At 43.4% G+C, this 14,164-nt stretch overlaps 2 protein-coding genes across 3 annotated transcripts; one reads left to right on the plus strand and one right to left on the minus strand.

The window, feature by feature from the left end:
• The first annotated feature begins 339 nt into the window (after positions 1 to 339).
• cdc23 (CDC23 (cell division cycle 23, yeast, homolog)) lies at positions 340 to 6,091 on the plus strand. The gene is made up of 16 exons (XM_072374542.1): positions 340 to 458; positions 821 to 893; positions 1,777 to 1,914; positions 2,001 to 2,043; positions 2,128 to 2,233; positions 2,331 to 2,463; positions 2,628 to 2,805; positions 2,891 to 2,988; positions 3,071 to 3,152; positions 4,540 to 4,693; positions 4,775 to 4,894; positions 5,002 to 5,077; positions 5,157 to 5,218; positions 5,337 to 5,415; positions 5,611 to 5,730; positions 5,812 to 6,091. The coding sequence occupies exons 1-16, from the start codon at positions 346 to 348 to the stop codon at positions 5,962 to 5,964; spliced, it is 1,728 nt and encodes a 575-aa protein (XP_072230643.1). The 5' UTR covers positions 340 to 345; the 3' UTR covers positions 5,965 to 6,091.
• A 718-nt stretch (positions 6,092 to 6,809) lies between these two features.
• kif20a (kinesin family member 20A) lies at positions 6,810 to 13,803 on the minus strand. 2 transcript variants are annotated; one of them, XM_072374782.1, is made up of 19 exons: positions 13,580 to 13,803; positions 12,400 to 12,579; positions 12,186 to 12,296; positions 11,940 to 12,059; positions 11,710 to 11,848; positions 11,406 to 11,581; positions 11,137 to 11,236; positions 10,746 to 10,958; positions 10,404 to 10,515; positions 10,236 to 10,310; positions 10,006 to 10,149; positions 9,732 to 9,900; positions 9,469 to 9,621; positions 9,098 to 9,237; positions 8,740 to 8,842; positions 8,084 to 8,279; positions 7,900 to 7,991; positions 7,664 to 7,801; positions 6,810 to 7,299 (listed from the first exon to the last, which is right to left on the minus strand). In XM_072374782.1, exons 2-19 carry the CDS (start codon positions 12,571 to 12,573, stop codon positions 6,922 to 6,924), a joined length of 2,733 nt encoding a protein of 910 aa, XP_072230883.1. In that variant the 5' UTR covers positions 12,574 to 12,579; positions 13,580 to 13,803; the 3' UTR covers positions 6,810 to 6,921. The 2 variants fall into 2 exon arrangements, with proteins under 2 accessions (XP_072230883.1, XP_072230882.1); XM_072374781.1 differs by having other exon boundaries at positions 6,811 to 7,299; positions 11,406 to 11,577; positions 11,706 to 11,848.
• Positions 13,804 to 14,164: the final 361 nt, after the last annotated feature.

Below are 14,164 nucleotides of genomic sequence, written 5' to 3' on the forward strand. Positions count from 1 at the left end.
ACAGTCATATCAAGTCAGGGTTCATACCATAAGAAGTAAGGGAGGGAATAGAAGAATGGTCACTATTGTGATTAGGTTAAAGATAGGAAGTACACTTGGGAATATTAGAAAACATCCAGCAGGTAAAAGAAAACAAGAAAATTAACATTGTAGGAGTTGCCAGGTAGACTACTTGGAATAGAACTAAAAAAATATAATTTGACTGAAACAACCCTGTAGAAACTCAATACTTCCAAAAGATGGCAGTAGTGCCACTTTTATATGATGCAGACGCCATTAAAAAACAAAAGAAGAAGAACTACCGCTTCCCCAGTTTCCACCAATAGCGTGCCTGCTTGGTGAAATATGAAAATGGCGGCTCTGTGTAGTGAGTTTGGGGATCTGGTCCAAATCAAGAAACAGCTAATATCGGTCATATCTCTTTGTAAAGAAAGAGGACTTTTACACAGCGCGAAGTGGTGAGACTGACAGCGATTAATGTCATTTCGCAAAATAACTTAGTAAGCGTTAAACCCAAGTAACCTGTGTTAGCAACGTTAGCACTACCGATAATAACATCCTTTTAGCACAATATATAACGTCAGTTGTCTGTTCAGATATAGTAAAACGAGTAAAACTGCAGCACAGATTAATGTTAAATGTGCTGTAAGTTCAGCGTTAAACAAAAAAAGCACTGAGTAGTTGTAAAGCTGGTGGTTGTGTTATTATGATACATCAGTAACAGCAGTTCTGTTGTGGCTCATGTGAACTGCTGTAACAAACATAAACTGAACAGTGTTGGATGAAGTCAAACAGCAGCTCTGGGATGTTTCTATTTCAGGGCCTCTGAATTAGCATTTGCTTTGGACCCTCTTCCTAAAGATGAGTTACCCCCAGCAGCTCCCTTCACTGAGGTATGTGCACTCTGAGGATTATCTGGGATATTTTAACATGAGTATTTATCAGCCCACCATCCAGTTTCAGTACAGGATGTCAACAAAGTCTGTATCAACTTTTTTTAGCTCCTCACTGAAGATATATGCTGCTTACGATGGTTAAAATACTGTAGAGTCCTACATAATGTAGTCCTTTTTCTTCTTTTTACACTGGATTATTTGGGATGGATGGACTGGACCACAGTGAATTTGGTCCTCCTTGATGGTGATATGTGATGGAAATGATTTGCACAGCACTGTGCGCGCTTGTCTTTTTGTTTATTTTTCAAAAGGTGACTTTAATATAGTGTCGTTTAGTTTGTCACACAGAATGTCTATTCCGGTTGTTCATTAAAGTTCTCACCAGCAGCTTCTACTCCATCTGTGTTTTATGGAAGATTTTGATAAAGTTTTGTTTTTCAATCAAAATTTACAACAACAGTAAATGTAAAACTGGTCTGCTTGCAAGTGATCAAAGCAGCAGGGCGTTCTGTGTAGGATTTCCTCATCAGGTCGCTTTATGGGGTGTTCTGTTCACTGATGTTTGCGGTATTGGACCAAAGGTGCGGTCTCTCTGTCTCAGGCTTCATCAGGATGTGGCTTTGATTAATCCAGAAGTTCTGGTAGTCGGACACGACTCAATGTCACCCACCCTATCATTGACCATAATGTTACTTTTGATCATCAAGACACGATATTCAGATGTGTTTTACATGCAAAATAAAATGAAAAGATGTATAAAGATGCTGTAAATAATGTTTTTTATTTATATTACCTGCCTCCTGCTCATTTAATGTAGATTATTTATCTTATTTATATGGCTTTGATGGCCTCTCCGTGTCATTGTCTGTCGCACATACAGGAAGATGCACAGGACCTCGATGCGTTTACGCTGGCAAAGTCATACTTTGACCTGAAAGAGTACGACCGTGCCGCTTACTTCCTGAAAGGCTGCTGCAGTCAAAAGGCTTATTTCCTCTATATGTATTCTCGATATCTGGTAAGAGTCTGTTGATCTAGATAAGCTTCTGCTCCCTTTACTGTGTGTGGGAGACGTTTTTAAAATGATCCTTTTTTCTTCTTTAGTCGGGTGAAAAAAAGAAAGATGACGAGACGGTGGACAGCCTGGGTGAGGAACTGCCTATTTCTACCAATAAGTGGTTTATTTGCCTTTCCCCTGGAACTTTTTAACACGTTTCTGTGTGGTTTTTAGGTCCTTTGGAGAAGGGTCAGGTGCGAAATGAAGCTTTGCGCGAGCTCAGGGTTGAGCTCAGTAAGAAGCATGCTGCGGGAGAGTTGGACGGCTTCACCCTTTATCTGTAAACACTTTTCTGTGAAGTGCTCACATTTTGCTGACATTATGAACGGAAATAGGATGGGATGCGCATAAACCTCATCTCATCTGTGCAAACACAGGTATGGGGTGGTTCTACGGAAGCTCGATCTGCTGAAGGAGGCAGTGGAGGTGTTTGTTGAGGCAATTCATGCGCTTCCTCTTCACTGGGGGGCGTGGCTGGAGCTCAGTAACCTGGTCACCAATATTGAAATGGTAATAACCCTTTTATTAAGTACAGTATCTATTTACAGTTTCAGTTTTTGGATTTAAAACTCAGCTTTAACCCTCTTCTTTTCATTTGAGAACAAAGCAAAGACTATATTTATATCTGACTCATGCTGATGGGATTCTTTGTTTCTTGGTCTCATCCTTTCCAGCTGAAGTTGTTGTCTCTGCCGGACTGCTGGATAAAAGACTTCTTCATGGCCCACATGTACACAGAGCTGCAGATGATCAAAGAGGCATTGCAGAAATACCAGAACCTCATCGAGGCCGGCTTTTCAAAGAGCACCTATATCATCTCACAGATTGCAGTGGCCTACCACAACATCAGAGGTTTAGATTTCGATTTTTCGAGGAAAGTTTGAGCCGTCCGGTCAGTCTCATGAATCTTACCGTATTCTGTCTCCATCTTTCTCAGATATAGACCAAGCTTTGGCTTTATTCAAAGAGCTTAGGGAGCAGGATCCGTATCGCATTGACAACATGGACACATTTTCTAACCTGCTATATGTCAAGGTCAGCCTTCCCTCAGGTTATTGATCTGAAGAATATGAGCTCAGAATATTCTGTATTCAGTCAGTACTTTGTGCTTTTACAGAGCATGAAACCAGAGTTGAGCTACTTGGCCCACAACCTGGTGGAGATTGATAAGTACAGGGTGGAGACGTGCTGCGTTATTGGTAAGTAGTTTTTACTCGTCAGATCACACCTGGTAAAACGACTTTACCGGGTCCGTTTAGCCATTTATTTGAATGATTCGCACCATGAATGAATGTTTGCTGCTAAAACAGGTTAAAATGACAGTAAAGTTACTACGACTACAAGCTTTTTTCAGTGGTGTTTGCAGCTGTTTTTTAGGTTTAATTCAGTCTGAAAATGAATGAATGAATGAATATAGGCTCTAATTAATGTATGTTTTCCAGCTCATCGATGGGTTTGAAACACATTTAAATAGTTAAGTCTGAAAATGAACCCACATGATAAATATGAAACACGATTGTCCTTGAATTCTAATTAAACCCCATCATATGCTCTTCCCTTTGAGTGTAACACTCGAGGCTTTAATCTCTCCTCAGCTGAGGGACTTACTGAAGAGTGTTGCACAGAATCCCTTAAAAGCTGTCCTTAGTTTAGGGGAATTGTTAAGGCATTTACAGCACTGTGAGAGTTTATAGAGCAGTAAGATTATACAGGTTCAGTGGAGAATTCACAGATCATTTTAAAGAAATAGCTTTAGATTACAAACTGAACTGATCTTCATGTTTAATATGTGCTGACAGATCTTAAGTGATGTTTCTGTATTTATCAGACGCTTTTATCCAAAGTGACTTACAAATGAAGATATAACAGCTATATAAAGCTAACAATAAGCTCCATAGAAGGAACCCAGGAGTCCGACTCTGTCAGAGGGGACAGAGTAGAGATAGGGTGCAGGCATAGAAGGAAGAGCAGAAAGATAAAGTGCAGAGATAGAGGGGGTAGGGAAGTACAAGGTAAGTGCTGGGATAGGAGATGCTCTCTGAAGAGCTGGGTTTTCAGGAGCTTCTTGAAGATAGACAGGGACGCCCCTGTTCTGGTAGCGCTCGGTAGGTCATTCCACCATCGTGGGACGACACATGAACAGAGTTTGGATTGTCTTAGGCGTGGTGTAGGAGCTGCTAGACGACAATCCTGGGACCAACGGAGGGACCCAGTTGGGACAGAAGCCTTTGCAAGAGCAGATGGAGCACAGCTGGTCAGAACAGACAAAACCATGAATCGTATCAATCAGTTGCTCATTATTAAGCCCTTTCAAAATGATCAGTGAATACTTTACTTTGAATCCACTAATTTCCTTCACTTAATGCCATAATCTCCGGCGGGCTGTGGTTAGGATACAGTTAGAGCTGCCCCATGGCTGTCTTCAGTTCAGACGAACACGTGAATCAGTTCTTTTTAATGTGAGAAAACCTTAAATCGCTTTAAGGGACTTTTTTTTTAGGACAAGACGTCAAACAGCAACTGTTCGCAGAGGCTTGAAATGTTGAAAACACAGCAAAATCTTTCCTTCATTGATCTCATTTGTAGGTAATTACTACAGCTTACGCTCCCAGCACGAGAAAGCAGCCCTCTACTTCCAGCGGGCCCTCAAACTGAACCCTCGCTGTCTCGGCGCCTGGACCCTTATGGGCCATGAGTACATGGAAATGAAGAACACTTCGGCAGCCATCCAGGCCTACAGGTCAGGAACTTTTCACACAGTGTGGAGATTTAAACCAGCTGCTTTGGTTTGTTGAGCGTCACTCCCGTTTTTTTCCGTCAGGCACGCCATCGAAGTGAACAAGCGGGACTACCGTGCGTGGTACGGTCTGGGTCAGACATATGAGATCCTCAAGATGCCTTTTTACTGTTTGTACTATTATCGAAAGGCTCACCAGCTCAGGTATGGACTTTATAAAAGGTGTTTCAGCTGGTGTTGAACGTGATTTTCATTAGAAACATCTGTTGAGCTGCGCCCCAGCCTCTGGGTCACTACTCTTTTTATTCCAGGCCCAACGACTCGCGCATGTTGGTTGCACTGGGTGAAAGCTACGAAAAGCTGTCTCAGCAAGTTGAAGCCAAAAAGGTAATCGTTGTTCAACTCTCTGTGACTCCTGCTTCAAGTTTGATATAATATATTAATCCTGTTCTCCATGTGTGCTCAGTGCTACTGGAGGGCTTATTCTGTGGGAGATGTAGAGAAAATGGCTTTACTCAAACTGGCAAAGTGAGTGATTGTTGTTGTATTCGGTGCTGAAATTAGATCAAATGTTACAGATAACAGCAGGCTAGCCTTTGATTCTCTGCATGAACAGAGCTCTGAGCTAAATATTTTCCCTCCTCAGACTCCACGAACAGCTGAATGAGGCTGATGATGCTGCCCAGTGTTACATGCTTTACATTCAAGACATTTTCTCTTGTGGGGTAAGCATTTTTAAAGAGAAAACATCAATCTTTTAGAACCCTGTGCTCAGTCTGGAGCTGTATTTAATGATTTGGGCTGAAACAAATGCTACAGCTTCAGATAAGAGCTGCTTTTGTTTGGCTGGCTGTAAACTTTATGCCACGTTTGCGTTCGATTAGAACAAATCGGTTTCAGCCTAAATGTTGCCCTGACAGGAAATCCGGGACCTTTCCGAGGTGAGCACAGCCCTGCGATACCTGGGTCAGTACTATTTTAAGAACAAGCTCTACGACGAGGCGGCCATCTGCGCTCAGCGTTGCTGCGACTACAATGATGTAAGTGTTCCTGCATAATCTGGGCCTCCTGGTGTATCTGCTCAGCTGTCTCATTTACGGGCTTCGATGCTTCCTCTGCAGGCACGTGAAGAGGGAAAGGCTCTGCTGAGGCAGATCTCACAGGTCAGAGATCAGATCGAGACGCCGTCGGCAGATCTGTTCGCGCCGCTCTCAAACAACAACACACCGGTTAGGAGAGTGTCTCCTCTGAACCTAATCTCCTTCACACCCTGACAGCCAGCGGCCTTAAGATGGACTACTTGTAAATTCTGTGTCATGAGGCTGCAGACTCTGGGCTCGGCAGACTTTGCCTTAAGACAGTATTGGAAAGATGTACATGAAAATAAATTGCATTTGTTTCTAAAACCATTTTTGTCCAGGATAGACATTATTTTTTACTGCAAATATGAAACATTTTGCTAAAACTCTGGATTCTTCAACATCGTTAAGGACACAAACATCTCTCTGAGCAGATATTTAATAGACAAGGTTTTAGTGTAACTGAATTCTTGGTTGATAGTTGAATGTAAAAAATAAAAAGGTGCATACGACCACCGACACTCGGAGAGAAAACATCTTGAATTATTTACATGCATGCAACAAACAGACTGAAAATGTATCCTCGGGGCACACTTCTTCATCGTTTTATGTAGCTAAAACAATTAGAGCACAGCAGCAACGAAGCACATCAACACACAGCACAAACTGACCAACTTACTGTCCAAAAGAACCCTCTTAAATCCTTAACCAGCTGAGCGGAGGAAAAAAAAAAAGATAAATATATTGCAACAAATGGAAGAAACTCAGGTGGACAACGCATGCAGCTTAGCTTACTGGCACAAGAAACTAGTGAATACAATCTATTTGACTTGGTTTCTAATAAAAACTCTTTGGTAGTACAGCTAATGTTAACCAGCAGATGCGTTGGCTGTGACCGGCTGTAAGCAGGAGTGATGCATTATGGGACAGGTTTAAGGTGCCGATGCTCGTGCAGGAATCTGAGACGCTCATGCACTATTCTAACCTTACAGTCTTTAGCCGCTGAGCAGCTTTACTGGCATTCCTAATGGTTTTTTCCGACTGTATTTGTGAGGAAACCGCACTCCCAAAAAGCAAATATAGCAAGCAAAACAGTATATATACATGTACAGTTAACTGGCAGGTGTTTTTTTTGCATAATATTAGATTAGCTCAGTACTTCCCCCTGAGGCTGCGAGGGGTGGAGACAGGGCTGGGGGGTGGAGTCTGCTGGCGAGCCCGCAGGATCTGGGAATATGGGGTGCAGGCTGCTTCCTCAGCAGCGCGAGTGTTGTATTTACGGGTCGGGGTACGCGCCGGGAACAGAGACTGGAAAAAAGGCCGTTTCTGCGGCGGCCGATTCTCGGTGTCCCTGGGATTGGTGACCACGCAGCCCCTCTTTTTGCAGGAGCCCGGTGTGGTGGAGGCAGCAAAGCTCGTCGGGGGCAGCTGATGACCACCTGCCTGTGTCTGTGCCAGAGTCTCTGCTTTGCGCCGCAGGTCTGCTTTAACCAGCATCAAGCCATTCTGGAGCTCCATCAGGATCTGATTCTGAGAAGAAGTCAGTTGAGAGGGTTAGACCAGCCCAGAGGGGGGGTGGAGGTGAAGGATGAGGTGACAAAGATGGTGAAGCAAACGTGCTGCAGCAGAGCAATCACCTTCTACAGAGGTTAGAAACCTAAGTTTTGTTTTAGGGCTGGCTGTGCGTTAAGAACGTTAAAGAGGGCAAAGGGAGAGAGAAAAAGAGTGTTTTGAGATGAGAATCGCACATAACAAATGAGCTTTAATACTGAGAACTGATGCTTGTCTGAAGTTGGCATCCTAATTAGCATTAAAAGGAGGATTCTGTCAAATTTGAGCTTTTCTTTCCGAACACAAGGCTCAGTTTAAAGAACAGATTTAAATGTGTTTGCACCTGCTTGGCTAGCGTCTCATCTGCAGCTGATAATGTTTGGCGCAGCCTTTCTCCTCCCGTGTTGCGACAGCAGGCTCTTTCACCGGACTGCAGGTCCACTCCCAGCCTCTGTAAATCCAGCTGCAGCTGGCGCAGGTTCTGTTGGTCAAACATTTCATGTTAGCCTCTCTGAACTGAACATGAGGAGCATCACAAGCAGAAAGAGCAGAAAGTGTCATGTTAGAGCTGTTACTGACCCGCTGACCCTCCAGCAGCTTACGGTCAGCGGCGCTGGTGACAGCGCCGGTTGAACCTGGCACTTCCAGCTGCATCTTCAGTTTCGTCAGCTCTGCACGGGCAAACAGAACGAGACGGTGAACAAACACCAGCGATAACCCAGCATTGACACATCAGTGGAGCCATCTTGCTGCCAGACTTCACCTCCGGCTTTGATATGAAGCTCAGCTCGACACTGATCAAGTTCGGCACGCAGTCTGTTCAGCTCAGTTTGAGACGTGAGGCGCTGAGAACGGCGAGGACCCTCAGATTCTTCCTGTGGCGCCGCCGTGGATTCTGCTTTACCCTCCTTTTTTTCTTCAAGCGCAGCAGATAAAGCTTCAATCTCCTGATCGCGCTCCTACGAAACATTTACAATAAATAAACTGATATGTGGATGCATTAAAAATGAAACCACACTGGATGTGTAACAGGTGTGTTTGGGCACAGAGGAAGAGGATTCAATATGATGCTTTCCTGCATTTATTTTCTGCAGAAGACATTAAAACATATCTCTTCTGTCTCTTCCTACACCTCTGCTCCCTCAGGAAACCACAATGGGACTGTGAGGGCAGAGGGGAGGGGCTACAGAAGCCCAGGAGGAACAAAAAGGGCAGAGTGCAGGAGGGTAATTAACTCAGGGAAAATGTATAAAATAATGGTAAATTAAAAAATACTCAAAATAATCATGAAATGATTAATAAAACTTACAAATTGGAAATAATTAATAAAGTACATTTCTAACTCTGTTACACTTGCACCGTGCATTTGGAGGTGTGCAGCATCACCTTTGGGACAATGCCTGACAGATCTGCACTGACCTTCAGCTCCTGTGTGTAGAATTTCTTCAGATGCTTCTGCAGGTTGGTTATCTTGTCCTCATATCTCTCTTCAATTAGGGCCCTCTCAGCCTCCAGAGTCTCACTTCAGGGCAGCAAAACATCACAACTTAGCATCTATATTCGTCATCCAAGTCCAGAATTCTCTTATTTTCATGTTAATCTGCAAGACCTTTTCTCCAAATCAGGAGTATCAACATTAAACAGGATAATGTATAAAACCTCTGAAGCATTACGAGCACATTCACTTGCATCTGCAGAACTGCCAGAAATGTTTTTATTATGAGCTCCTACTTAACAACTCAAAGCAGGTATTCTTATATTAACCAAACACACATACTTGAATCCTTCTTGCATTCCAGAAATGACCTCCATCATCTCAGAGACCACCTGCTCTCTCACATTAGCCTCAAGAGCCTCTTTCTCTTCCCGCTGCCGTCTCACTTCTCTCTTCAGAACATCAATGGCCTGCAGCAAAGCCTAATTAAAGAAAATAACAGCGGACATGTGAAACAAACCCTCTACACGCCTTTTTAAACCTTTAATCCTTTTTAGATCTTAGCAGACAGGATTTTGGTGTTCGTCCAACATGCAAAAAGCCAAAGTTTTTACGCCAACATTTTGTGATTTTTGGTTCAAAGATTTAAGTCATAAAGCTGCTCACAAGGTTTGTGAAAACTAGGAAATGTCCAAAACCAGAGAGGATATTACCTCAGTGTTCAACAAGGTGATATCTCCGTCTTCCACATCACTTTCATCACCTTCCTCCTCCAGGATTGTGCTTTCATTACCGTTCGCCGCCGGCTCGCGGAGCAGAGACAGGATGTAGGCCACTCTGGTCTTTGTGGATGGGCCATGGACGAGCTGAGATGATGATATGCATCATACCTCGTTATTCTTTCATCTTCTCCCCACATGCAAAACTAAACTATTCCCACAGAAAGTCACTTCTATGTACGAGAGTGTTTCCTCACCTGTGTCGCAATTGCAGAGAATTTGAGGGCCTGGAGGGTCTCGTCATAGATGGAGGCGCATGGATTGATGTTGACCACCATGCAGGAGGTTCCTCGTCCACAGAAGAAACCCTGCAGGACACGGGTCAGTTTACTGTCCCTGAAGGGCACCACCTGAGGGGGTCGTGACCTGTGGAAGTATAAATCAATCACTGCAGCACATGCACCTCTCCAACAGCTTCCTGCTCATATTTTGACTCGTTTACTACGAACGCATTGCTAATTTTAAGCATACTTGTTGTTCTGGTTGTGCCTCAGGGCAGCGATACAGCGTCCCAGTGTTAAGAGGGAGGTGTTGATGTTGTTGGCCTCCTTCATCCTGTCACCGTTACGCTGCTCTTTACAGCGCTCAGATCCAGCCAAGTCGCACACAGACAGTCTGCAAAGGAGGCACCAAGCTCCGTGTTCACAAGCTCCCAGTTCAAGAAAACCAAATCAACTTGAAGCAACGAGAGTGGAACTTACTCGCTGATGTGCATGGCCTGGGCTGAGACGGCCTCCGGGTGGACATGCAGCACACGGATAGAGAAGATGCTGTGGCTGTACAATTACAGAAACCAAATCTAAGATGCAACAGGTGCCAGTCAAAGAATAAACATCAAAAAGGTCTCAAAAAGTTGAATGTGCACCTACCTTCTGCTGGAGTTGTGGTTGAGATGAGTGCTGGCGAAGCTCTGATTACGACGTCCAACCTTCAGAATCCTCCAAGCCTCCTCAGCACTGCAGACCTGGATCCAGGTAAGATCTGATATAACGAGAGGGATGCAGCACACATTGCATTTGTATCAATACAGAGTGTAAAATAAGTCTAGTTAAAGTGCAGAAAGAGACATAGAAATCTTAACATATCCTGCTTAATGAAGCGTAACACAAATCGGATGAGAGGCTGCATTAAGGGACTGAGCTTCAGCTTTAATTAGAACACCAAAGAAACTGCTGAAGGTGAAATAAATAGATTTAATAGGTCAGTACTACCTTTAACATAAGGGTTGCCCTGTTTGTCGTCACATAAACGCATTGTGACTCTTTTTCGGGGCTGCAGGGAGGGCGAAGCGTCCAGCAGGTCGTACAGGAACTCGTTGTAGATCTCATAGAAGGACACCCAGATGGAAAACTGCACCCCTTTCTCCAGGTCGTCCCCTCCACTGACTGAGAGGCTGTCCGGCTCCAGACACACACTGTTGGTGTCTGCAGAGAAGCAGCAAAATCAAACCGTTGGAACTATAAGAATTTAAAGAATGAGCACGATAAAGTAAGCAAACCTGGTCTGGTTCTGTGCCACCAACCATTCATGCTGTTTATCCAGCATCATAATCAATAAGCAGCTCTGACTGTCACCATTCACACCACATTTCTGTCTCCTCACCTTCAAGCTGGGTGGCACTGTTGGTTGTAGAGGAGAGTCCTCCAATGCCGCTGTCCCAGACTGTGGTGGTACCGACCCTACGAGAAGTCAGACTCTCATCCTGCAAACAAAAAATGTAGAAATCTTAGAAACTTAACTTAAAAACTCTTTAAACTAATGATAAAGGTCCATATTATGGGATAGAGATATTGCACCAATACATTAGGATTATATGTGCCCTGTTGGTAGAGTGTGCCTCAGACTTCTGGAAGCTGTTATTCCCTTTTTACCTCTTTGAGTATAGAGTTTCTGCGGATTTCCTCCACCCTGACCTCACTGGGGTCAAGCTGCCTCACGTCCTGATACATGACAGGCTTCAGGTCCATGCCCCCATAGAGACGCCCCTGCAGCTTCTTAAAGAGCGACGCTAAAGCCCGGGGCAAGAGGCCCGCCTCTTGACCGCTACCTGCAGGTCAAAGATTGACACTTCAGATATTTAACCGACAGAAATACGAGATCAGCATGTGCTGCAAACAAATAAAACAATCAAACCTAAAGTGATCGGGACGACGGGGAAGAGGAGCGAACACTTACCCTGAATGGTGTAAGTCTTTCCAGAATTGGTGACGCCATAAGTGTAGAGGAGTCTGTTTTCTCCTTTAAGTACATCATTTATCATGGTCTTCATCGTGCTCTCATAAAACTGTTGCTGTGTCGTCTCCGGACCAAAAATCTGTCAAAGATACGTAATGAAAAGAAGATCAGGCTTGACAGGTTGGCACATGCACATTTAGGAACAGCAGACACACCCGTGAGTCTCCAACCTTTGAGAAGCTGAACTTGTGAATGCTCTGGGTGATTCCCCTCTCTGCTGTCCTCATGTTCTGAGACTCCTTTGGAGCTTTTAGCAGCAGTGTCTCTTCATCTTGGACGGCAACACAGGCCTAAGAGAAAAGTGAAGCTTTAAGCTCAGAGGACAGGTGCCCTAACAGTTGTAAATGTATACATGGATCATATAAACAAAAAAGGTCTTCAGGAAAAGCTGTTGGTTAAAATGACTTCAGTCTCACCTGCTCTTCTTCTCTTTCTTGCTCCGTGTCGGTAAGAGGCCGAATGCGCAGAAAAACCTTCACCTTCTCTGCGGTTCCTTCATCACAGCTTCCTCGTTTCACCGCTGCTTTCTAAAGATGACAATGTTTACTGATGTATGTCTTTATGCTGCAGTGAAGGAATTTAGATCAAGTAAAATTCAGCTAGTTAACAAACACTTCTGCCAAATCTCACCGGTTCTGTAATGGATGGCTGCCTGTCCAGGCCAGGGGATATAACAGAGAGCTCCGGTAGACGTGGTCTGGCCATGCCTCCATGCTCTGCAGCTGTAGACTCCAATATGGCCGTTTCCTCCTCTTCATCAGAGGGGAATCCACATGGAGAAGACAAGGACAGAGCCAGCGCCATGCTTTCCTGTAAAAAAAGAGGCCAAATCCTCATGAATATGAAAAATATGTGTAAGTAAAACCTGGCTGTGAATCAAGAAGTTTATGTAGAATCTGTATAGATTTTTAGAAATGCTTTGCATTTAAGCTCAGATCAGAGGGAGCATGAAATTTAAAGAAAGAAAAACTCTTTAGTTGACAAAATACTTGTCTTATCTAGTCAGATACAAAAGTTGTAGTTAAACAATACAAGAATACAGTCTAATGGTGAATCCTTGAGATTATCCTGCGATCAGGCAGCATGTTGTTGGTAGGAAAGAAGGAGCCAATTATCAGGGTGTGTCATGGTGAGACAGAAACTGAATAAAGACCTGTTTGCCCTCCGAAGTAAAAAAAATCCAAGTCAGACAGGAAACTAGTTTCCATGAAGTCGCCTGTCCTGACAAGTATGTGCAGAGGAGAGCGCATGATTTCAAACTAATGAATGGCTGAAGGTCAACATCACGCACCAACTGCAGCACTTTATTCTGCACGACCACCACTATAATACTAATAATATATGATAACAATATGCTAGTAGATACCCTTCAATCCTAAAAGCTGTGGTTATTTAAATTTAAGAGCATTATTCTGGAAACATTGAATTAAAGCTGTAAAACTTTGCATCATCTTGTGCCAACCTCGCGCACTCAGTTTGTCCCTCAGCTTCATGAAACGTTGTCGGTAACACTGTTAGCCTGTTACACTGTGGATTATACAAATAATAATCCTTCATATTAGCTCATCTCAATTTGTATAAACTACTCTATCCCGAGAAAAGAATGTGGGTAGAATAAAACGGATGTTTTCACAAAGGCTGATCAATACGTGCAATGAAAGCAAATAGTGTAAATATTGCTGAGGTTGTCTAACAGGATTATATATTACAAATATTTCACATTCATAAATGCAGTTTTGTCGCAACTAACAAATTCCCTGTCCTTTACCACCGAATGACCCATCTTTAAACAAAGTTCAGTTTTACTAACCTCAAATGTGGAAATTGAGACGAGCGGCTGTATTCCAGTAAATTTGTTGGCTAAATGTTCTCCGTTGATCGCAAAAACCTAAGAATATGCCTAACCTATGCTATAATTACAACGTCAAACCCGTAGCACGCCAAATTACCTGTCTATGCGTGTAGTTTTCGAAGCTATCTGAGCTCCAGCAGAGTTATTTTACTCGAGTGCGTTTGGTTTTTTGAACAATGCGCTCACCCTGCGAAGCGGCTCGCTGATTGGCTGGATTTCACTGTTTATTGTTCTCTGATTGGCCAATAGGATCAGACGCAGTGCGCAGTGCAAACTGTACCCCCTCGAACAAAGACGACTTTAACTCGTTCCTGACCTGTCACGTGTTGTATGTGATTTTATTCCAGAAGGAGTTAATTATTGATGGACAGTGGGTATGGTTAAACAATAAAGAAAAGAAAGAAAGAAAGAAAGAAAGAAAGAAAGAAAGAAAGAAAGAAAGAAAGAAAGAAAGAAAGAAAGAAAGAAAGAAAGAAAGAAAGAAAGAAACTGAATTACAATTTTATTTTACAAAGACAGGTATAAAGTTACAATGAAAAACAA

Source organism: Leuresthes tenuis, unplaced genomic scaffold, assembly GCF_036924035.1.
Source record: "Leuresthes tenuis unplaced genomic scaffold, fLeuTen1.0.hap1 SCAF_21, whole genome shotgun sequence".
NCBI lineage: Eukaryota > Metazoa > Chordata > Actinopteri > Atheriniformes > Atherinopsidae > Leuresthes > Leuresthes tenuis.